Source organism: Liolophura sinensis, chromosome 9 (assembly GCF_032854445.1).
Source record: "Liolophura sinensis isolate JHLJ2023 chromosome 9, CUHK_Ljap_v2, whole genome shotgun sequence".
Classification (NCBI taxonomy): domain Eukaryota; kingdom Metazoa; phylum Mollusca; class Polyplacophora; order Chitonida; family Chitonidae; genus Liolophura; species Liolophura sinensis.
In genome coordinates, this window is record NC_088303.1 from 28,941,704 (window position 1) to 28,967,318 (window position 25,615).

The 25,615-nt window shown below is 38.3% G+C and overlaps 1 protein-coding gene across 8 annotated transcripts in view; it reads right to left on the reverse strand.

Annotated features, from left to right (window-relative positions):
* The window catches only part of LOC135475240 (1-phosphatidylinositol 4,5-bisphosphate phosphodiesterase gamma-1-like), a 56,100-nt gene extending 35,990 nt beyond the window's left edge, over positions 1 to 20,110 (reverse strand). For all 8 annotated transcript variants that reach the window (XM_064755060.1, XM_064755065.1, XM_064755061.1 and 5 more), the window contains exons 1-6: positions 19,709 to 20,110; positions 5,434 to 5,583; positions 4,710 to 4,803; positions 3,884 to 3,925; positions 1,530 to 1,611; positions 426 to 506 (exon numbers count right to left, since the gene is read on the reverse strand). In XM_064755060.1, the coding sequence (XP_064611130.1) occupies positions 426 to 506; positions 1,530 to 1,611; positions 3,884 to 3,925; positions 4,710 to 4,803; positions 5,434 to 5,583; positions 19,709 to 19,904 (645 nt within the window). In that variant the 5' untranslated portion in view covers positions 19,905 to 20,110. The remainder of the gene's footprint in view (positions 1 to 425; positions 507 to 1,529; positions 1,612 to 3,883; positions 3,926 to 4,709; positions 4,804 to 5,433; positions 5,584 to 19,708) is intronic.
* Between the last annotated feature and the right edge of the window lie 5,505 nt (positions 20,111 to 25,615).

Below are 25,615 nucleotides of genomic sequence, written 5' to 3' on the forward strand. Positions count from 1 at the left end.
CATTTATCTATCTGACTGGTGTTTTATGCCGTCTTCAACAATATTTCACTTAAACAACAGCATCATGCAGAATTATCCCGAGAGGAAACCGGGCAGAGCACAGCAGAAACCGACGACCAACCGCAGGCTGCTCGCAGATCTTCCCACTTATACACATGTTCTTGCGCTCTACATGTGTGCAAAACCTGAGCTCAATACATGCAGTGCTTTTTGAATTGCCCCCCCCCCCCCCCCCCCCCAACATTTTCTTTAACATTACTTTCCCGGTTGCTGAGCACCAACGCCGACACTCAAGATATGACATAAGCTACATGTATTTATGTACTTTCAGCTAAAAAAACAAAGTAGTTCTGCACCATCAGCCAGGATACTGTCAATTAAGTACTTCAAAAAAAAAGACATACATCTGAAAAAAGAATACTCACAGATGGTGCATATACAAGTTTGGCATACAGTTTAGAAAACTCTGAGAATTCAATTTCCCCTTTTCCTCCAGAGTCTACCTCCTGCAATGTATAAATGACATTGATAAATCTCAATAAGCAAGTGACTTTTAAATCATGTGTTTACCTTTTGTTACTAATTTCAATTGTTGTTTTCAGGCAGAAAAAGTCTTTTTTCAAAGTTGTTGGAGGGGGTGAAAAAAAATTATAAAAACTTGAAAATTTTCAGATTTAGTTTTATTCCGTATTTTGAGTTTTTAGAGTCAGCTTGCCCATACAACACAAACTAAAATTGGTGTCACCTCACATACACAAAGGGAGGATGAACAGTGCAGCCCTAAGCCCTATGGAGACAGGACAGCAATGCACTCACTACACTGATGGTGTAGTCAGACCAACCTCATGGTAAGTGGAAGCCCCTGGGTCAATCCCAAGTTCATTCAGGCCATATGTACTTAATATTTTTTATCGACGGTGATTAACACCATGCTCAAGAATGTTTTATTTTATATAATAGTGATCAGGTTTATGGGCAGGGGAAACCAGAGTGCCTCTAGTAAACCACCAATTTTCGCCAGGAGCCTGGCTAGGAACAAACTACATGTATGTGCTTTTCACTTGACAAGTCACATAAAGGCACAGGTTTAGGTGAAGTACCAGAGAACCCAGCATCAGCTTACGTGAGGCTAGGTGAGGTGTCATGGAACAGTTGTTACATTATGACCTCCATGACCAAGAGTTTTCCACTTTTAGAACAGATGCACTTAGGTTGGAGGAAATAAGAGGCTGGGGTAGGCTGACACTGTAATGGTGTTAGACCAGTGGTCTTCAATCTGGACACTATAAAGCAAACTGCCTGGGTATTGTGTATGTACAGCATTAATATTACCTTGGTGACAGATCTGAGCCAAGCTTTCACAAAACAAACTTATGTTTAAGCGAAGAGATGAAAACTTTCTTCTATAAACTATGGTAAGATCTATAAGAGGTAAGTCTTTTCCTCTTGCTGAAACTAAAGTCCATTTCAGGCACCCATTCCGGCCTGTCGCTCACCCCAAGACACATGAAAGCCTGATTGGCACTGACCTGGAATCTCAGTCTCAGTTGGCTGTTGGAAATTTTGAGGTTCAGTCGCGGCATCCATGCTTTGGCATCTTTCAGAGTTATGCTTTGGAGAAGAATAAAATAAAATCAGCACATCGGACTCCGCACCTCTGATCCTAAGTCATATAATCAATGTAATGCTTATACTCATTGTCAAGACTGACATAGGTACACTGCAGGCCATGAAATTTGGGCGGTTAACATAACCAAAAAATCAGTCACGTGTTTTAAGCCTTGAATAACCGATCACTCGGTTTGGCCATGACATGAAAACAGACCAATCATTCACGCAAATTGGTTAGATGAACATGTGGCTAATAAAGCCATTTACCGTACTTCCTAGACGATTTTGTCCTTTTATTTACAGTAACTTCGTCTAAGCCTGTTATTTTGTGGGTGGAGTTGGTTGTATTGCAGTACAGTCCGCCATCATACACGTCCAGCGGGATCCCTGGTTAGCACAATGGCCACATATGGGGCCCACAGCATGAACAGTGATCAGCATATATCAGGGTGGATCAGTAAGCTACTGTACAACATACAATTGTATTTGTCATACATACTGAGAATCACATAGCTTTCAAGGCCAAACCAGTCTTTTCATGATTAATAATTACTTCTTTAGTTATCTACTTGTAGTGCGTGTAATCTCCAACTCGCATATGGAGCCCTCACCATTCCTGTCTGATAAAATGGTTTCGTCGCCAGAGTGAAATGATATTACCCTTTACACGAGGGAATGTCAACGATGACCAGCTCATGGAAAGTTGTTGACTAGCGAAAGTTCAAACTGAATATCGGATTATCCCCTTTCTAGGCAAACTGCTGTTTTCTCTGCCTAGCACCAGCTCACCAAGAGCACAATACATGACTGACAAATGCCATCAGCAAGCATGTGTTGAGTACATAACAAAGTAGACATGTAGTGCACATGCTCACGGTGGTGCTGAAAGTCACATAGTACTTCCTAAGCCAAAAGTTTTAATATTTTGTCTTAACACCGAAGCCTTCTCAGGAGTTACCTATAATACACAGTCACTAAGTTAATAGGTGGTTTGTAGACTGAACTTGACGGCACAAATAACAGGAGACAGGGCAGATGCACTGACCTGATTAATAAATAGAGGGAGACCTTAACGAAAATCTGGTCAGATCTGAAAGCTGGTGACTGCATTTTGTGCATATAATGGCAGCGAGTTCAAGTTCAATACAGCGCTTTGCAGCATCGCGGCACCAAATGACAGCTTTCGTTCACAGTCGTATTAGCACTTGTTTTTCGCCAGTGGACAAGTATTAAAACAACCTGGGAAGAGATAGCTCTAACAACTGACACGACTTCCATTTTGTATTAGCTGCTGTCATGTCATACCCTGTGGATAGCCGGCAACCTTATGTAGGTAAATCCAATTTACATGTACCCGTTAAGCGCTACGCAGTTCAAGCACTGCACTACATTCCACAGGACAAATCAGCGTAACCTGTCTGCACCATTACTCTCCCCAAGTAACCGACCCCCAGAAGATCATTTCCTTCATGCCAAATTTCGTGGCCTGCAATGGACACAGTATCTTATTTATTTATTCGATTGGTGTTTCACACCATACTCAAGAATATTTCACTTATACATGTACCATGGCAGTCAGCATTATGGTGGGAGCAAACCAGGCAAATCCCGGAGGAAAACCTACGACAATCCATAAGCTGCTGGCAGACCTTCCCATGTACAACTGCAGAGGAAGCCAGCAAAAACTGGACTTGAATTCACAGCGTCCGCATCTGGTGAGAGACTCCTGAGTTAATGTGCAGGGCTAGCAGGCTAACCGCCGATGTTAATGGGTGGAGTAAAACAGATAGGTTACAGGACATCAGTTTTAAACCTAAGATTTGTGCTACACATACATGCATATAGGAAATACAGCCCATGGTCTGACATTCAATCATTTTTGTCACATTGTTAATGACCTTTTCTCATGTGACATAGTATATGCACACCGTACTGGTGAAAGGCAAGTAGGCTTCAACAATTGTTAAACTATACAAACAGCCACATGAGCATCATCAGCTGTTCACTGTCACCAAGGCCACACAAACAGTGACGCCCGGCGAAATTACAAATTCCCTTTCCAAGGTCAGGACTGAACCCATACCTAGTGTATCCTAGCCAACCCCCTGTGGAGGGTGTTGCTAATCCAGTTTACAAGGAAGAAGACAAAAAGAGATCTGCTTTTAGGTTAAAGAAAGAAAGAAGAAGGCAGCCCAATCTATGCTTAACCTCATCATACACCCAGACCCACCCAACCCAAAACTGTCATTACATGCCATGTTAAAGTATTTACCAATTCTGTTTTTCCATCAGGTAAAACTCTCTTCGCAACCATCTAAAAAAAAAACAAAAACAGAAGGAAAATAAGAGAATAAGTATTTAGGCAATTATACCCAAATGATTAGTGCTTTTCTTACATTATGTACACCAAAAATGAATGCACAATATTGAATAATATGGGTGGCTATGTACATATATACAGGTGTAGGTGTGAAGAACTTTGGGCACAAACGTCCATGTTGGCATACCACACCATATGTGCATGACGATGGTGAATAGAACTCTGGACTTGCATGTATGTCACCTACATGTCAGTACAGCATGATGTCAATGGATCACACTTTTTTATCTCTTTGTCTTTTGATACTTCTCCAAACAACTGTATAAGGATTATGTACACAAAAATATAAGACCTTCCCTGTACATACATTCAGGGGCCTGTCTTATGCAGCAGTTCTATCACTCACCCTGTGTAACTTCCATGGCAATATTTATTGACGAGATACATTACCATGGTAAATGTGCTTGACATAACATTGCGACAGCTTTGTTTGTATGTATATGTGCCTGGGTCTTAACGTTGTACTTAACTATATTTCACTGATATGATAAGGAGTCATTAGGTGTATGTAACACAGGCCCCTAAAGAACAGTCAGTAGTAGTTTGATTTATTTATTTATTTATTTGTTTGTTTGTTTGGTGTTTTACACCCTACTCAAGAATATTTCACTTATACGACAGCCGCTAGCATTATGGTGGAAACCTGGAGTAGTAGTCTGAGAAGACATACATGTATATACATGTACATGAAAAGCATTGGTCGTTTCTCTCGACCTACCTCTCTACAATGATTGGATGTGCTGCTGCAGCCGTTTCCTTCCTCAAGAAATCCAAGCCACGCAGCCATTTTGTGTACTCATCTGGTGTAGAGGCTGAAGAAGAAACAGTTTGCAATTGTAGCATATAAACATGACAAATATACAGGCCTCACCACAAATACAAAAATGCAACTTGAACTACATGTGCTTCACAGTTCCATATACAAATACACCTCCGACATAAACCGGTCATGGGGCATCTGTGGCTCATTTGGATAGCGCGCTAGCCTCTCACCAATGCAGTCGTTGTGAGTTCAAGTCCAGCTCATGCTCACTTCCCCTCCGGCCGTACGTGGGAAGGTCAGCCAGCAAACTGCTCTGCCCGGTTTCCTCCCACCATAATGCTGGCCACTATCGTATCAGTGAAATATTCTTGAGTACGGCGCCGAACACCCATCAAATAAATACATCAAATAAATAAAAGGGTCATAAAAGCACATCAACATTCACTTTATTTGCTTAGCTTATCTGCATACAAATATGCAACTTTCAAAGGAACACCTTCAAATGTACATGTAGCATCCTCCAATATAATGGAGTGTTGCAGATAACACACATAACAAGAATTTTCAGAAATTTCTGAGGGATTCAAGACAACATCATTTCTCTATTATCACTAAACAAGTTAAAATCAATGGATGGGGAGGGATTTTTTTTTTTCCTGAATGGTATCAAGGCACTTACCGACAAGTGAGAAAGTCTTTAACTTGAAATCATTCCCATAAAACAACACAAAAGCACAGCCCTTCTCCGTCCTTCTCAGTTCATCAGGCCATTTGTCAAAATCTTTGGAGTTACGACCAGGTCGCACATCTTTAACTTCTCTCAAATTGACTGGAAGCACAAAGTAAAACACATACAATTTTATCTGGAATTTCAATCAGAAACTGTTAGGTTTACTCCAGTAATTGTAACAATAATTTGAACAGGAAGAAAGTGTCAACACCAGGACTACTGTAGATGTACCTGTAACAAGAACAGGAACTGACATAAACCTATGGAGAAAAAAATAATACTGTTCATGCAGACACCATGTTGGGATATACTTAAGAATCAACTGTAATATTTTTTAGGTTTATTGGGGATGTAAACTAAAGAGCCACTGCGAAAAACTATTGCACGAACACCCATGCTTATATCCCCAATAAACCAAAAATATACTAGAGCCAATCCTTATAGTTAAATTTAAGGAATAAAAGGGTGTTATCTAATGTTTTACTTTCATTCCAAACTGTGAGAAATGTTAGTCGATTGTTTTGAAGAAGGGAACGTTACACGATCCAGAATACACATTTATGAATGAGATTCCTTGGGCTAAAGAAATGTTGATCAAAGTTCTACCGTTACTGTAAAGCAACGTCACGTGCACAGCCAGCCAAATGATGATCGAGGCAAAGTTTACATCCGTGGGTCGCCTCAAAAAGAATTGTGAATAACTCAACATTTTGAAGGTAGAGAAATTTGGAGTAGACAATACAGAACTAGTTGAATTTTGCAGGGCTTCACAGAAGTCATCTGGATGAGCCGGTGCTCGGTCCGTTGATTGAATAAAGAACTCAATAACTGGTCATGTTCATTCAATTTGAGTTTGTTTTTTTAAAGAAATATTCAAAACTTTCTCGACCTGAACATATCTCAATCTGAACATATCTCAAGTTCTGCAAAGCAACCTGTTCACGTTACGAGTTATCTCCATTTAATGTGAAATCTTCATGATTCACTACACTGATTAGATTTAGGAAGGCAATCTTTTAAAGAGGAGGGCGTATGAAATCAAACCTGACATAGTAAGCTTCTTTGGTCTCCGCCAAATCGCTCCTCACAAATAATTTGACCTACTTCGGCTTCTGATCGTTCTGTTTTTGACATTATCGTAGTGTGCGTGACTGCACGAGCGCACAAGGTTTAACTGATTTCCTCCCCCCTAACGTCAGGTGGCGCTAATATCTTCAGCTCCTTTCAAAGGCAAGCACGCAGTTTGCTTCCAGGTTTAGTTTTCAGGAGTCCGAAGTTTGATACATGGCTTATTATAGCAGTGAAATTAAAACCTTCTTTGCCAGATATGAATATTTAGCAGACATCAATGGACTATAGAAGTGTGTTTCTTGTTCTAAGACTGAACATGGAGATGTGTGCCAGACATGCCACTGAGATCCAGCCATATTCGTCATGGAAAAAGTGACAATTCAATGATACATAAGGTATATACTAATGTACCAGTGTATTTTATCTCTCTAAATATGTGGCCTCTCTATTTAAAAACCACTACAGTTAATACTCCATGAGGTAATTCACTATTTGTGGATCTCTTAATTTCCTCATTACCGGTGGCTGATTTTCGCGATAAATTTCATGTGACCAGTACTCTGTTGAGTCAAACTTCATTTTGAACTGCTTTTGTTGATTGAAATTTTCAATTATTTTGACACGTAATTATAATATGTCAAGATTCAGATAATGCACAGAATATTCATCTGTATGCACTATTCAGTCACGTGATTACTGATTTTCCCAAATGTTTTTTTTTCCCTTTAGATCATTACTGACATGTCCTTTAATAAACTGAGAGTGACAACCACATATTCCATAAACTATTAATGTATGATCATTCTGTCTTGATTCATGACTATTGAATATTTTTTTAAAGATGATGTCGGGACCAATTGCTCATTTTCCGAGTTTCAGTCAGTCTATACTGTTTTAGGCTGTAAGCTTTCTGGGCGGGTTCTCACGCTTCACTGGACTAGTATCCTGACATACATGTATGTACTGCCTATCAGTCTGCACTATTAACCAGGAAGCAAGCGTGAGTTCATGTACAGGCAGTGATAACCACACTAATCAATGAAGGATAGTACAAAAACATTCAATTTTAATATCTCGAACGGTAGTCAAAACAAAAAAAAAATCAGGTTCATTTGAAAGAAAAACTCTATTTCATCCCAAAATTGGTGGTCGGTACGTGGAAAAATGACTTCTATGAACAACTGTCGTCAGACACATTGTCTCGGCGACAAGGTGTTTGCACTGTTCAGAATGGGCTACTGCTGCTGTTGTTGCACGCCAAGGATATGCGGGAGTGTGTAGGTTACACCAGTGACTTCGTTTCAAAACGTGTAGTTGTGACATATGGATGATATCTAAGTATTCAAACATACAAAAAACAACAGTGTGTATTTTAAACATCAGTTGGAAAGTGATTTTGATCATTGACACAGCAGGTCTGCATGTTTGTGATCAAGCTCATACTGAGGTAAGCAATACTGCGTAACCAGTCTTAATTCATCCAAGGCTATTCACAGAATTTGTACTGATGCTCCTGTTTATGGATGTGAACACAATACAGGCGAAAGCAGATATATTTATAGTGATCTGTTTGTCATTTTACATGACATGCCTTCAGTCTCGTTTTGTTCTATTCTTGGAAAAAGTAGTCCTACATGGGCATGGCTTCATCTTCTTCAGTTTATTGGAGTATAAATTCATAAATTTGAGCAATCAGGCTGCGCCTTACAAGGGTAAATTCGGGAAAATTAAATTATATGTATGTATATAAAATTTAAAAAACAAATCAAACATGTATTGTACATGTATATATTTGTTTATACACATATTCTTTACTTTCTAAAGTTTGTGAAATGGCACCTAGATCCTATTTCAGTTGGTGTGGGCTTTGGGAATGTCACCTGCTGGCCGGGGGAGACAAGGTCAAACCAAACTCTAATTCTATGTGACAGCATCCTGTCCTGCTGTGTAAGGTTAGACAAGCATGATTAATGCCAGCCTGATATATTCGTACTACAAATGGCCTTCGGTGTTCAGAATAGTCATTAGTGTCATTCAATTTCAAGGAACAAAAAAAAAACGCAGCAATTTTATCAGTTTTGAAGTCAGTTTCTGGCATGTACCAGGTGTCAATTCAAGGAGTTTCCATTGTATGTGCATATACGTGTATTTTACCAGGAAGAAAGTGTTAACCCTTGAATCAGATACACCTAGACAGCCATGATTATCAGGGAGGAAGTCTCAAAACTACATTGTAAACCCTGGCAGACCACATAAAGTCTGATATATAACACTGCCCAGAAATAATACCTGATAATAAATGCAGTTCCCAGAATTCAGGTCATTAAACTAATTTCATATGAAATATTATACAGGTGCACCTCTGCCTATTCACAACGGTGAAGTTGCAGGACAAATCTGCTAACTGCGAGTGTATGCGTGAAGTCTGAAAGCGCTATAAGCCTGTGGCATAAATGTATACATATAGGAAAAGAGCAGTGTGATAACTCAGCTGAATCAGTACAATATACAGTGACAGCTTTCATTGCATAATTACAGGACAAGCAAGCCGGAAAGAGCAAACAAGGTCAAAACTCGGAAAGTTTCCTTCATTACAACTTCTGAAAGTGCACACGTAAATGTGTGTGACAACCATTTGGAGCCAGCTTTGGAGAATATTTGTAACCGTGCATCTGAATCATGTGGCATGACTTAAGCTACAATTAAAATACTTTCCTCTAGAAAGTTTAAAATTTATACACAGATTCTTTACTGCAGTACAATGTACTAACCACAATTTGAGTTCTTTCTTGTTTTATGTACTACAGGGTGTTGAAACTATCATCTTTGAAGGCCAGACATATTTGCACATATATTCTGATTGGTTTTCCAGAAAGTTTCTTACCTAAAAGCTTAAATATTTGTTTTTTTTTAATGAAAAAAAAATCTTATACAAGGCTTATTTAGCCTTGGCTAAATTTCCTTTGTCCACAATCACCTAAAGAAGTGTTCTCACATGATCAAACAGAATGCTGATGCTTGCCTCACAGCAGCTGTGAAATCACTGCAACACTGAATAAAAATGTTAATAATGGATCCAAAACTCCCATTTCTCATCTGACCTTAGAAATTGTTAGAAAAATAACCAATGACTTTCCTATTTCCCACAAAAATGTTCATATGTAATAAAAAGTACCAAAACAGTCATACTGTTACATACATGTGTAATAAAACATACATGTATCAATACGATTTCATCATTTGTGTATTTTACAAATAGAACTGAAGATTTCAGGATGTATGGTCTAACCCAAATACTAAAAAAACAATGATGTACCATGTACGACGCTCATTCATCATTCAAGTCCATTAACCTATCTTACAATAAAAAAAAAACACAGACACAGGCAAAAAACATGTGATCTAGTTACCTCGCACATGCCAATATGGACCATTATCAATACTGGAACTGGTACATTTATATGTATCATTATGTTATATATATACACAAAGTTCTCACAATCCTCAATTATCTCTCCTGGTTATTTAATGCTTAATGATGTCGCTGTCATTACCATTTGACAGTCCTTTGAACTGTATTCATGTGCATAATAACTGCAATCATTTACGCCTCTTCGGGGTACATGTCCAACACAGTGCACATACACATGTACATCCCTGTACTGCGTGATACATGCACATCAACCATCATGTTCATCAAGTTCATGTTGCTCCTTGCTAGCATACGATGCATTGTAGCTACACTATGTGGCTACATCTGTCTCATGTCTGCTAGTTGTTTCTTCTCTTTTTGAAATATGTATTAGGTTTCATTCATCAAAGTTTTAACATTTCGTTAATTCAAAAAACATCTGCACATACATGCACATGTGTATGCGGTTCATGCAAAACAACAAACACAGAATACAGACAATTTTCTATTATTTTTTTTTTTCATACACTATGATGTTTAACTCACCATGGTGTTTTATGTGTTGTCATGTTTAACTTGTCCTATTCAAATCAGCCTGCAGCAAAGCTTTTAATATCAAAGTGAAACACTAACACATCTAAAAGCATTGTTTTTAAAATCACAAAAAACTTCTCGTAAGTCTGGGCAACAATACTGAAAGGTGGAAAAGCATACAGTTTTAGATTTTTACAGTCAATAGAGAAAGCATCTGTGTTTAAAGTCCCAGGATCAGGTTTGTATGCTAAATATGGCAAAACTTGGTAATGTATGCATGAAGCCAACAGGTCAATGTTCAGAATAAAATCTAATTTTATCAGTGTGCTTTTAAGTATGTCAAAATTTAGCATCCATTCTACCAGCAAGTTTTTTTGAACCTGGGATATGAGACACCGTTACAAAGATGCCATGCTTTACACACCACTCCCAAATATCATGTGTCAATTGGTTAGATTTTTCTGAGTGGTTTCTACCCATGTTATTGAGACATGTAACTATAGTTGTATTGTCTGAACGAACCAAAATGTGTTTCTGGCGTATTCTGGGTAGGAATTACTTCAACGGCATGAAGACTGGCAAAAGTTCAAAGTAATTAATGTGATTACTGGACTAAACTGTGTCCAATTTCCACCTATTTTCTGTTCTCCAAGAACTCCACCTCAGCCAACTAAACTGGAATCTGTGAAAATTGTCAAATCAGGCTTTATTTATTTCTTTGCAGGCAAAAGAGATTGTTTTTATCCACCACGGTAAATCGGTTTTTGATTCAGATGAAAGAGTCATAATTGCTTATGTTGAGAGCTAAAGCTTCTGACTTTTCAATCTCAATTCCCCTGTGGTACAATGGACAATATCACACTCCAGGAAAACTGGCTGTTATTAGCCCAAACACTGAGGCCACCGATCTAATTGTGCACTGGGGTGTATCATATAAATTCTTACGTTCTTCAGCAATATTATCAGCTTTTTCACAACTCAAATGCTCTGTCATTATTACAGAACTGATCACAAGTCCAAGAAACTGTATTTCCTGACAGGGATGGAGTACCAACTTTTCGGAGTATACAGTAAACCCTGCTTTATCAAAAGCTGACACAGTATCCTGAATATTTATCATGCATTCCTCAAAGGTATCAGACTTAACCAAAATGTCATCAATATAGCCTGATGACAAATGTTGTTTGTTCCTCAGTTGAGAAAATATGGGCTCAAGTCATTTTGTGAATAACCTTAGGCAGCATGCTAAACCTTTTGGGAAACGTGTATTTGTACAACTGATTCTTCCACTGAAACTTTTTAAATTTTTGGTGTTCAGGTGTCACAGAACAGGAATAATATGCATCTTTTAGATCAACTGATACAAACCAACAATTTTTTGTCACAAGTTTAAGAGCTGATAGTAAATTGTTCATTGTAAAATGCATATATTCCACAAGTTTGTTTAAAACTTTGTCATCATTGAGCAGTAAAGTGTTGTCATCAAGGGGCAAACATGAGCCCTCCTACCCAGGCGGCTCAGCCATGGCATAATGGCGGCCTCCTGGTCACACACAGAAGTGAAAACTTCAGTTGTGTTGTGATGTCCACACATTGCATGCACAAAGACCAAATCCGGGCAAAAAAGGGACTAAGGTGATCAGTGTCAAAAGTGATCGCACAAATCGTGAAAACGTTGATATGTGCAAGACAATGCAAAAATTCTCCCGCAGTGTACAGCTTAGACTTCCAGCAGTAGGCGCTACACACAAACTGAAGTAGTACGCATGCATCCAGCTCAAGTGATTCAAGAGGATGAATTCAAAGGCATTGGCACATACATGCATATGTGCATGTGGTCCATGCAAAACAACAAACACAGAAAATGGACATTTTTTTAACTTTTTTTTTTATATACACTATGATGTTCTTTGTGTTGTCATGTTTAATTTGTCCTATTCAAATCCGCAATTTTTAAGTCTGCAGCAAAGCTTTTAATATCAAAGTGAAACACTAACACAACCAAAGGCATAGTCTCTGAAATCACACTTTTTGTATGACACTGCTGATTCAACTTTGATGTTTGTTTCATTTCATGCTGAAGTGCTCTGTGTAAATTAAAATCTCTTAATATGTAAATATCCTCTCTCATCCATATTCTCACTGTAACATTTATTCTGTGGAAACGGATCTGCATGTAATGTACATGCATGATTTAAATGCAAAGAACGCTGTTTTGATTTCATTGTTCAAGTCACACCTCAGGTATGAGTAAGTTGAAATGTCTAATCGAAACTTTCAGTCTCACACTGCTTAATATCCCCAATGCTCCGACATTTACATGGCAAATTTTACTATTTTTTTCTCACATGACAAACGTTAAATGCACTAAAAACAACTGTTACGTTTTGCAAAATTTACTCTTAACAATACATTTTAAGAAAACATCATCAATGTCACATATGTCCCCGAAACACAGGTCTTTCACATGTTTATTTATAGTGAGGTAATTCTACTGTATTCTGTAAAGAAACTACAATCATACCATTACTGTACTCCACACGTACATGTATGATGAGTTTCAACCGACGACAAATTTGATTTTAGCGATCACCCTTCAGCGATTGCCAATCAGCAATGAACAGGGCATGTTCCTCCAACTGGCGTCTTTGGCCCTGGCTACCACCTATATAAACACCTGCCCAAGATTGCCCAGTATTGTATTTCTGAAGGTCCTGGATGTCTGTAATGGACTGTCCCCATGAACGCTTTGCTTTATTTATTTTTTTTCTTGAAATAGCGGAACCTGTCAACTAGTATGTATAGCGATGCATTAAAATATTGTGTAAACCATTAGTCAGTGGAGAGGCTACCACCACAAATCAACACTACCCTAATTCTTCAACCTTTCAGCATATGACAGAGCAACTTTCAGCGCAATTTATGCACATATATAATTAGATTTTGGAGACAAAACTACATTGGTTGGATTGGTCAATTCCAAGACTTCATTAAAAGTATAATTTGATCAGTCTACACAGAAGAATCACATCAGAATATGCTGGAATGAACACCTTGCAAACATGAGAAAAAGGTAAATTACAGTTCATAAAGAAATAAATTTAAAGAACCAAGAGAGACCTCAGGGGGGACTCCACTCATGTCACCTTTTCCCATACATATGTAAACTACGTATGTACATATTTTGATGATATTCCAGAGCCTATATCCACAACATGTATGTCCTAAACCCATTCTGTACATTTCCCGGACATACCAGGGTTTTATACAGCCGATATTGAGACCCCTAAGCTGAATACTGTATATTTATTTATTTGATTGGTGTTTTATGCCGCACCCAAGAATAGTTCACTTATATGACGACAGCAAGCATTATGGTGGGATGCTTATGGAGGACCTTTACGCATACAACAGGAGTGGAAGAGAGCATGAACTCACAGCGACCGAATTGGTGAGAGGCTACTGGGTCATAGCGCCCCATTGGAAAGCTAACCTTGGCCACAGAGGCACTGAATTCTGTATACATATAATGGTGTTTGTCCAAATATGGGGCATTTTTCTTCAGGTCTAATAAAGAATACAAATCACTTACTGTGAGTGATTTCTGTTGAGTGACTCTTGGCTCTGTCTTGAGCTGCCAGGCAATGGAGATTCATGCTGATCAATCCATGCTTCCCCTGCATAAAAGGTTTCACTCTCGTACCATCAACCGTTCATTTACAGATAGAAGGTTCTACATGCCAGCCGACGATTAGAGAAATCTGTTTAAAAAATCTAATCAGGATACATTCAAACTGTCAACTGTTCTCGATAACCTTGATAGTTTAAAACAATATGTTAATCTTGCTTTTCTTTGTGTGTTTGTTAGCTGAAAATATTTTGTATAGTCTTTACCTGACTGTTGTAGCCATCTAAGTTTTGTAGTCCAAGAAAGAAAGGCAAAGGTGGCACATGGTGGTACAACCTGACGCTGAGATTAATGCCCTCTTGTGAAGAGGTGCCATCGCTGAAAGAACTTGTTGCTTATTTTATGATTATTTTACATTCTGATATTCTCATTGTGTAACTTGACTGAAAATGACAGTTTAATAAATTAATTATCCCACTGGGAATTAAAGTAGATTCACAATGTGAAAATTTACTTAGGTGTTTCTTTTTTGGAACCCTGTATACTGTATATTCTGTCTCACTGTTTTTGTCAGTGAGAAGTTTTGTCAAGGGGTACTTCAGTTTAATCCAAGTCTTAAAGAACGGAGTTAGGTCACAAGGGATAGGAGATGAGCATATGTTTACGCATAGCCTAGCAAAGCCTCTCCACTGTTCCTATATATACAGTAATATACGTACATGAACATGCAAATAATATAATGTGTGGGTAACAAGATTATATACCTTTGTGAGCCTATTCATTTTAATAAAAGTACACAACATTTTACATAATCACTGAAACCTGCCATCACAACATTGTTTTTCCTCTGAGAAAAACACTAATAAAAAACACTCATGTTTACTACAGATCATCAATCAGAGCCTGAGATCAAATTACCATACATCCTCGGTCACTGTCATGTACAGTGTAGACTGACACAAATGAAGCCTTTACATAAACCTGACCATACCCTGACAATTATTGATCTCTGGCAAATCAGTGGTAAGTGATTGTTCCATCTAAATAGCTCAGGAAGACAGGGGAAGCATGTCAGCAAACACTACAAGTGAGTCCATCACCCATCTCCCCTCATTACCCCCATGCCTCCTCGACCGACCTCCAAATTATTCCCACCCATAATGGAGGGTCCCATGACAACACCGTTAAAACCCCGCATCAGGTCAGTAGGCTCTGTTTGTACAATCGCATCAGTCAGAATCGATCCTCAACATGAAGTCAGGTACATACGCCTACCTTCATTATTGCACGTTTACCCACCTGTTCAAATCCAATGCAGTCAGGCATCTCGTTGTTTACTGAAAGTTCATCAATAAATTTATGGTTCTAATGTATAATCTACCTGTGCATGCATACAAGACTGCAAGCATGTTGTCATGCACAGAGACTCCCAACACATGTACTTTAACATGCACTCTTTATAGTAGGGACTCTTAATAGTACTTAATGCAGGGATTCTTAATAGTACTTAATACAGGGACTTTTAATAATACTTAATACACATGCACAGGGACTGTCATTACATAGACATGTTCGACAATCCACCACAGAAATATATTCTCACATGCAAAGGGTCTCTCTTGGTGTTTATAGATGGTAATGGTGAATTCCTCTTGGTACAACAGCCAATATCAGGGTAATGAGGGTTCACACCTGATCTGTGAGGGTACATATGGTAACGTCAGCACACCTAATCTGTGAGAGTGTGGGCAGCTAATGTCAAGGTAATGAAGGGTTACACCTGACCTGTGAAGGTACATCAGCCAATGTCAGGATAATGAGAGATCATGCCTAATCTAGAGGGGTCAAATTTGAAGGCACAGCAGGTAATGTCTGGGTAATGAAAGGTTACACCTGATCTGTGAAGGTACATATGGAAATGTCAGCACACCTAAGCTGTGAGGGTGTGACCCCTAATGTCAGGGTAATGAAAGATCTCATCTAATCCTTAAAGGTGTGAGCAGCTAATGTCTGGGTAATGAAGGGTTACACCTGACCTCTGAAGGTACATCAGCCAATGTCAGGATAATGTGCCTAATCTAGTGGGGTCAAATTTGAAGCCACAGCAGGTAATGTCTGGGTAATGAAAGGTTACACCTGATGTGTGAAGGTACCTAGGGTAATGATGGATCACACCTGATCTGTGAGAGTGCAATAAGTAGGTCAGGGTAATGAGGGGTCATACATCTATCTAGCCTTGAGAAAGTACCACAGGCAATGTCAAGGTAATGAGGGGTCACATCTTGTAAAGGAGAGTGCAAATGGTAATGTCACCACACCTGATTGTGAGGATACAGCTGATAATGTCAGGGTAAATTAATGAGGAGTTGGACCTGATATGCGAGGATGCCTCAAGTAATGTCAGGGTGATGAGGGGTCAAATTTGAATTGTGAAGGTACAGCTGGTCATAAAACAGTCTTACCTGATCTGCGACAAACTGACCAAAGAGCAGCCACACAGTCATAATAACTAATGCATTTGCAAAACCCTTGATGGACCCTTGAAGATTCATTGCATTTACACTGCAGCAATTTAGCATTGGTTTGCTCTCTCCAAATCTATTGGACAGATTCATCTATTGACAGAGCTCTATGAGCCAGTAAATGCATCCGGGCCACTAAGTGAAACAATCTGCATGCTTAATGCATCTCTAAGGATATAGGACTCACACGGTACCAATAATGGAAGCATGTGAACTGTAGACAAGTTTGTCATCTGATCTGTGCAACAGTGATAGCTGGCAGATAACAACCTTAATGATGCAAAATCATTATCAGAATAGAAAGTACATGTATATTAGACTTTACAAACAGCGACACATCTACGTGCATATATACTTTTAATATCTAGGATTCGAGTTAGATCCATACCTCATCCTTTAGAAAACAACTGTTTGCCTTTATCACTCACAACCTCCCATGAAATCAATGATTTCCATTCTACAGCCACTGACAAAGACTTGTTGACATGTCATGAGATCATAGGTTTTGTCAGAGTGTTTCAGCCTCTGTAAGTCCCAAAATATAGCAAACCTGCAATAGGGCTCCACTGAATTATCTCCCTTGATGTCAATTTCCCACATAAATAGAGCTGTATGGGAGTGGGGGGGTAAGCAACCATTCCACGAAATATAGGTGAAACATGTATAAATGGCTAATGGTGAATTTCGCGACTAATGCAGCATACGTTCAGGACAGAGATGTGTTTGTTTGTACTGTATATACCCAGTAAACGTCTTATATAAAGGAAACTTTAAATTCAAGGCAAAAAGTTATCTCCGCCTTTAGTGATTTCAACACAGGTAACAGTTTTTGTGAAGTCGTTGACATTCAGATGAATGTTACATGACTATTTTAAGTCACATCACCATTATCTAAGAGGAACAACCAATGGCGTAATTAGCCATAAAACACTCACCAAACAGAAATAGTGACGTCTATTTCTGGCCAAACATAATAGCACACAGCTATACAATTAAAAAATAACAAAAAAACATAACACAATCATCTTGGTCATGTACAGGCACTTGTTAAACTTACATGCACATACACGTAATATTCCTTGCATAAACTGTGAAAAACTCTCCTTATTTCCAACCTTGTCCATTATTTTTCATTATTAACTGTGATAAATAGGTAAGATGGACTGCTGCAGCACAGACCAACATGGAGAACAGTTATACATGTGCTTGAGTGGTCGTCACTCAATGTACAGTTAAACCATACATGTACCTAAATTCCAACAAATTTTTCGAATTTTACAATCAAATATGATGCAAAAACTGTTTATTATCTCTTGGAAACACACATGCCTTTTTTGCCTATCAATCACATTTAAGGGACACTCATAAGACTATGGAAAATGGCCAGGATGCACCAAATAAATTTATATCACTCATTCTCACTTGACCCAGAAATTCTACTACATTATGAAACATACATAAACCAATATCATATGAAACATACATGAATTCTACTTCTACAGGTAGAGTGGGATTTCCACATGATTTTTGACGACATTCAAGTTATAGATATATCTAACGTAAAATACAACACATTCATGAATGTAAATCTTTCATGTTGATAACAATGCTAAAACAAATACATAAATGGTACCAGTGCATTGTACTTCAAATGTGAAATGCTGTTTAAATTCTTTTTTTACCAGGTTTCACATTGTGCCTTTATACATTTCTTAGATGGATTTACTTTCCATTTTATAAATCGACAGTTGTTTTGTACATAATGTACATTAAAAACACTGCAAGAGTAGTATAAAATCAGGAACATTTTATGCATTCTAAGTACCAAACATATGTATTTCTTACTTCTCTACCTCAGTACAGAATGGTTATGCCATCCTTAAAAAATTCTATACTGGGCATAACCTGACCTTATCACAAACAGCAGCTATTGGAAATTTAAGAAACCATGTGAGCTATGTGTTAAATGATTACCGGTACTTTAAATGTTCAGCATCTCATTCAGATTTTAGATAAGACAGGAACAACACGTACACTAGACAGTCTCTTACAAGTACAGGAGAAATGGCTACACGGCTGTCAATACTTCAAACTAACTCAAAAAACATAACATGTTGAATACATGAAAAAAAAAAAAACAATGAAGCCGTTAGAAATTTCTTATTTGAATTAGGCCAACTGCACACTCTTTTCAGATACATGTATTCATCTACTTTAACATTGGATCAATGAGTTTATTAATCAGAATCATACTGACAAACACAGATTTGGTTAGACTTTCAAATCAGGGTTAGGATCAGGGTTAGGATCAGGGTCTCATTTACAATTAAAAGTTTAAAAATATGGTGGTTTTCAACTTTTAACGGAAGTTTTGTTCCTTTTATTGGTTTTAAGCATGTCTGTTTTACTTGATTTGGAATGCTCTCACAATCATATCGAGAGCCACAATCGCATCAAAAGTTGAAATATTGAATACACAATCTTTCTATAATTCACATATGTGTACATGTATCTCCCTTGTTAATGTCTTTAGAAGATGGCCTCGTAACACTGGGAAACTGACATGAGGCGCTAAGAGTATGCACCTCTCTTTGGAATTTGTTCCTGTTTAGATATTTCTCTCCTACAGTTATGCATGTATGGAATACATTGGCTTAATATGTTAAATAGCGAATTACCGTATATACTGTATCCCTCCACCCCCACCACCCATCCCCAAACAAAAAAACACCCCCAACCCACCATAACCTCCTTCCCTGTTGCCAGGAAGTGTGTTTTTGACAAAGAACATGAGAGCACAACACTTTGGTCTGACTTATACAGGTACACCCAGGTACACTACATGTATGTAGACGTGTAGTGTGGGTCTATCACTTTCAATTTCATTGTAAGCCTGTAAATAAGAATAACAGTAAATATCACAAACAAGCATATCTTCTTTGCGTTTTGTCTCTCTGGATCTTGTAGTGAACTTCTACCATGCAGTGTATTTTTGTCGTTCCGACATATGATGTTGACAAATGATAACGTAATTTTTTTATTTTATTTTTTCCTTACCTGCTCCCTCCGGTCTGGAGTTCTGGTTTCTTACCCAAAGCAGTTGCTTGGTCTCTAGTTTCACTCTACATATTTTTCTCTCCGGCTTACGTTTGCTGAAGAATACGGTGGCGACCAATCCACTTTCCAGCTGCCTGATCATCTCGTGAATATCATTGGCATGGTCGCCGTTTGGCAACCCACTGGGGGCGGCCATCTTGTCGACTGCTTCAACTTCAACTCAAAATTCGCCGCAGCTTTCGCGATTTCTCTTTCACAACGTCAGTGCCCGTTCACTCTGGGCAAAGAGAGTCAACGGGAGGACACATTCCACTGGAGAAGCTACATAAACCCCGGGCGAAAACATCGAGTTTACATGGTTAAATACATGGTTTGTAAACTTGTGACTGCTGATTACGTGAAGTCAACACTGCGCTAACAAAAGGTGATTTTCACTCAGATTTGCTTCCTCGTTAAAAACTAGCCCTGTGATCATCCAGGGGAGATAACCCCTTCCTGTTTACCTTTAAGCGCATCCTGATTCGGTAGGCCAACACTGTACATGTAGGCATATATGTTCGTGAAACAAAATTACTGTTTATCTGTTTATATCTACTTTTATTGCTCCAAAAAGTGTTCGGCACGCATGCAGGCGATGTGTTCCATACACACATACTGTGGGCTCGCATCGCAGTTTCTTATTCAATATCTAGGCTTGTATATGTATAGGCCTAGGCCTACATGTACTACGAAGCATTTGACGAGGCCTATTATTAATTATTCATAAGTTGCTGTAGGGGTCTGCAGGTTTATAAGACCCCAAGTATACAGTGTACATTTATATAGAACTATCTGGTTCTTATTTATATTCGATAGATGTTTTATGCCTTAAAGAATATTTCTCTTTGTGGACGGGTTTATCATGATAATGGATAGAGTTTGCTGAAAGGTGGCTACTGGGGTTATAAGAGAATTGATCCAGATCAAACTTTACAGACACCAATTAAAAGCCATATAAAAATGAAAATTTTGGACCGGGAAATAGCTAGGCGCACACCTACAAGAGGCTATGCGTCAGTCTATGCGTATGCGTCAAGGCTATGCGTAATACAATACGACTAAAAAAAGTAAAGATCTTTAAACTGGCCAATAGAATTGAGTCTATGGCCTGTTTCCTGTGTAAAACCTGGGATAAAACATGACAGAGATAGGAATCGCTTTAGTATCATATTGTATCCCAGGTGGCCTATACTAGCCCCAGTTTGTAATTGATTCTTGTAGACCAGAATGGTTCGTGTATATATATTCGCGTAGCGATAGTTGCCGGTTCAATCGTCCCATTATTTAAATGTTAAAATTGAAGTAATTCAACAGACGGACAGTATATTTTTAGATATTATATGAAGAATCAATTGCATTCAAAATTTGGAATTTTATGGTGGGCTGTATGGACGATACTGCACATGCTGGTGACAGCTACCTGTAATAATGTACAAGCAATAGTTTACTTGTAAGAAGTAAGAGCTATGTCGACGTAAAAACAATCTGTGCTGAAAGTGGGAAAAATCTTCTTCTGACGTTAAAGTATCACAGAGTGTATCACAGCACATAACAGGCGATGCCCCCCACTTTTCAGCAAGTCGATAATATTTACAAACGATCCTAATGTTTTATGTAGCTATGCCTGTATGTTTTCTCTCACAAATAACGTAAGCATATACATATCGAGTTAAATTCCCTTCTGCGATTTTGTGGATGCTTCTAGCTCCCGGTTCAGGTGACCTCCATCTTAGCACACGAATTTTCAATATTTTCAAGATAAATGTTGCGTACATTTGTTCGCATTTACTTTAACTCGTCGAATAGTTATTTAGAGCATGTCTCTGGAAGTTTGGTATCTTGGAGCTTCCGGGGTCTGGGTAGCCCCTGCATCTTCGCCTATATGACTGACAGAGATAGTCGTTCCGCTTGCCCATATACCACCCCACCACCTTTCCACCTTGCTGCTTAGGCCTGATTACTCTGGTCAATATATAATAAACACTGTCCGGTTTATCCACATGCGCTATGAAGACTAAATATTTCACAACTCATACAACGTTTATGGGTATTTCAGCACAAAGTATACGTATACACATGTAAGGTATGGAAGCGATCCGAAAACTAAATCCTAAAGCCTAAATGTACAGTATAGGCCTTCTTCATCACAACCTTGGGGTTGTCATAACATAATTGTCTCTTGTATATTGATAACAGCATATATAGAGTCTCCAGAGTGAAAAGAATATATATAAGACCCCGGTCCTTTATGTAATCTTAACGTAAATGGCGGCTAACCTATAGGGGTTCTTCATAGTTTTCCGATCAAGTACATGGGCCCGATGAGCAGATGCGTTAATGATTATAGTTAATGATTTTAAAATAATCATGGTTGTGCATGTTATCAATGGAATCATGCCCCCCCCCCCCCCGGCCTGTTTTGCGGTTTGATATATATAGCGTTGTGCTGTATTGTTAATTATTTAAATGTTTTTAGAACACATTAGGATAAATTGTGAGAACTATATATATTTAAGACGTTGTTGAATTTTGAGGGATTTTTCATTATTACTTTATTTTAAAATGGGCCGATTTCCACAGATAGCCTTTTTTGAACCCAAAATTTAAATGCTACATCGCCACATGCAATACTTATTTCTTGGTAGGCCTACTGGAAAATAACGGCCATGAGGTGACCAAACTTTAATTTCAAGACTGCCAAAAGTAAACTCTTAAAATCTATTTAAAATTTTGGTTTATGTCAGAGTTGGCGTTAACAATGTTGGTTCGGTACATGAGTCTTCTAATTGCTCAAATACACGAGATATTGGTTCCATTTTTCGCGACTGCCTTCCCTGCACTGGTTTCCTTATTCGTCTGCTGATTTCTGGGAGGCTTTGTTAGGTAATAAGTGGTCCACAGTTCCCACATGATCATTGACTTTAGATTGGACCAAAGTACCATTAGTTTGGTGTTAGATTAAGATAGGTACGAAGATTTAAGCGTGACTTAACTTTTAATACTCTTCTGAACAACGGCAGAGGGCGTGTGCATCTCCACTTGTATATGAAACTTGTTAGATCATGCCTTTTATATGACAATTTAACGTCAGTGTCATGAGTTATTACTATGAAAACTACCGTGTCAAAGGTATTCCGTAAAAGTCCTTAATTTACTTAGAGTTTCTTAAATTTCAAGCTTAGTATACAATTCACTTCCACGTATAAATGTGGACGGAGTATCCAGAATCTCTGCATGACGTTCTACTTCATAATTGTGTCAAGGTTTGTATAGCAGCTGTAACGACATCGTGTTGCCAGAAAAGATTGCAATGTTGGATACATGAACAGTTGCAACCAAAGCGTAACCGAAATATGCAAATGTGATAAACGACGACATACATGAACCTAAGCATCAACTCCGACATTCGTGTACTAATTGAAGACGATGCAGGGGCCTTCCAACTTGATAATTGCACAACTCATTTCCAAAACAACTTGTAATACCAATTACCGAAGAAATATAATTACATAAACATAGTGTAAAGCTTGTAATTTGTGATAGGGAGGCAGCCATCAGTTTTAAATGATGTTAGCAAGACAGACAATTTATAGTATCGGTATGACTTAAAGTTCAATGTTCAAACTCGTGGTCCGTGTCTTACTTGATAGGTAGGTATCCCAATCGCACTTTGATTTAAACTGCTCATAAAGCACCATGTGGATGTATATAAAACATGGAAACTAACACAGCTCACAGCCCAGGGGTTTTGTCGGATTAGACACAGCAGCTCTAATGTTGATCATATCTTGGTAGGGTATATGCTTTGATATCAATGGATTCTAAGTGATCTTGTGTGGGTCATCAATTATTTGCCACGGGTAAATATAGCTCAGCCCGGAGAACGTTTGCATGAAGAGCATTAGACAATACAGCACTATAAACAGTCATAATACACCAATCAATCAAATAAATAAATAAATATAAAGTCGCTGGTCCCATTACTGACTCCAGGGGCAGGTTCAAAAGTGTATTAAAAGCCAGGCTTAAGTCTTAATACCAGTCAATCCCTAATATAAACTAAACGGTCATTAGTCCAGACTGAAGTCATAATACCGGTCTTAACTGCTAATACACTTTCGATCAACTGTGCCCAGGCACAAATCGGCATTGGTTCAGAGGGTGCATTTTTTATTTAAAGAATTGTGATATGCTGGAAAAGCGACTTTTACTGTAACGGTATAAGCAAATGTATTTGTCAGTTATTACCGTGGTTATGGGGAATCTTAGACTGGAAATATAAATGTAAAGGACCTCGTAAAGGCCAAACCACGTCTTGTGGCCATAGAGGGTTCCACTTCGTTCTTCAAAGCTGTTTATGACTGGGCATTAAGAATTCTCAACTCTATATGAGCGATTGACTGATTGATCATTGGTTTTTAACGCTGTTCTCAAGGAAGTTTCACAAATATGAGGGCAGTCAGGTTTAAGGGTGAAGGAAACCAGAGCCCCCGGAGTAAACCACCAAGCTTCGCCAGGTACACTGGACACCCCTCTTGACTTCACGAAACGCCCGAACCAGCGAGAGCTGACTACTTCTACTTCCAGGTATAAACTATCAGCCGTTTGACTTATTTTTTGTTTTACATTGTGACGCTAATTTAATTCAATGAAACTGGTCCTTGGGTATATGGTTTATGACATTCTTTTAACGGTTGACGATCTGCACTCTGATTTTAGATACATCGATTACTATTGCATTTGGCTGAAGATATAATGGTAACAAGCCTGAGAAAGTAATGGTCAGAGGTCGCAGAGGAGGTTTAAAAGGTTGAAGAATTAGGGTATACGTAAAACGCTGGAGATTATCCAGTTATCCTTCGCCAAAGGTTGATAGTCATTCTTCGTATTGTCTTTACAGACAGTTTTAATTAAGCCACGCTCACACGGTTAAAGATTTGTCAAAACGACTGATCAGCTTCAAATGTAAACCTGATAAATGTTATTTCATACATACTGTGGAATTTAACAAATCGCATGGTGTGAACGCAGCTTACGAAATATAGCAAGTCCCATTTACATTCCATTTGACGAGTCACTGTAAATTTCCTGTATTTACCAAGAATAGCTCATATTATCTCCTTTTAGGAAATACTAGGCCTACCAGCATTATTCATAATGTTAAAGTGATTCTCAAGTTTGAGAGAGCTAGGATGCGACCCACCTTACACATTTTAGTAACTTTATAGTTATCAGCTGATGTTTTGTGAGAGGTAATTTTTTCAGCTATTCTAAAATAGAAAAAATTGGATTGGATGATTGATTTTTTCGCCCCAAATCTCTGTTATAGCCTCTTTAGACCGAACCAGTCATAACTGTTGTTTTACCAGCAGATTAAATGTTTTTCAATGTAGGTGGAAAGTATAATAATAAAAATAAAAATTTGAAAATCATCCAACTTGTAGAAAATGTAGACTATCCTGGCATTTTTTTTGTGTTGAAAACATAATTACATTGATCAAGAATGCCTAGAAAAATAGGAAAATCAGGAAGATGGGACAAAATAAAATGGTGGATATTCAGTTTTATACCATTTTTCAATATTTTTGAATCAACTCACCAGCAAAACACAAAATACAATTGGTGCTGCCTTATATATGTAGTTAAGCATTACATAAACCTGCACACATCAAAGTTCAAAACGTATTTCAAACAGATTGGCTCCTAGCAATCTTCTCTTATTGATTTATTTATTTATTTGATTGGGATTTTAAGCCTTTCCCCAAGAATATTTCAGTTATAAGACAGCGGCCAAAATTATGGTGGGAGAAAACCGGGCAGAGCCCGGGGAAAACCCACAAACATCCACAGGGTGACTTGAACTCGCAG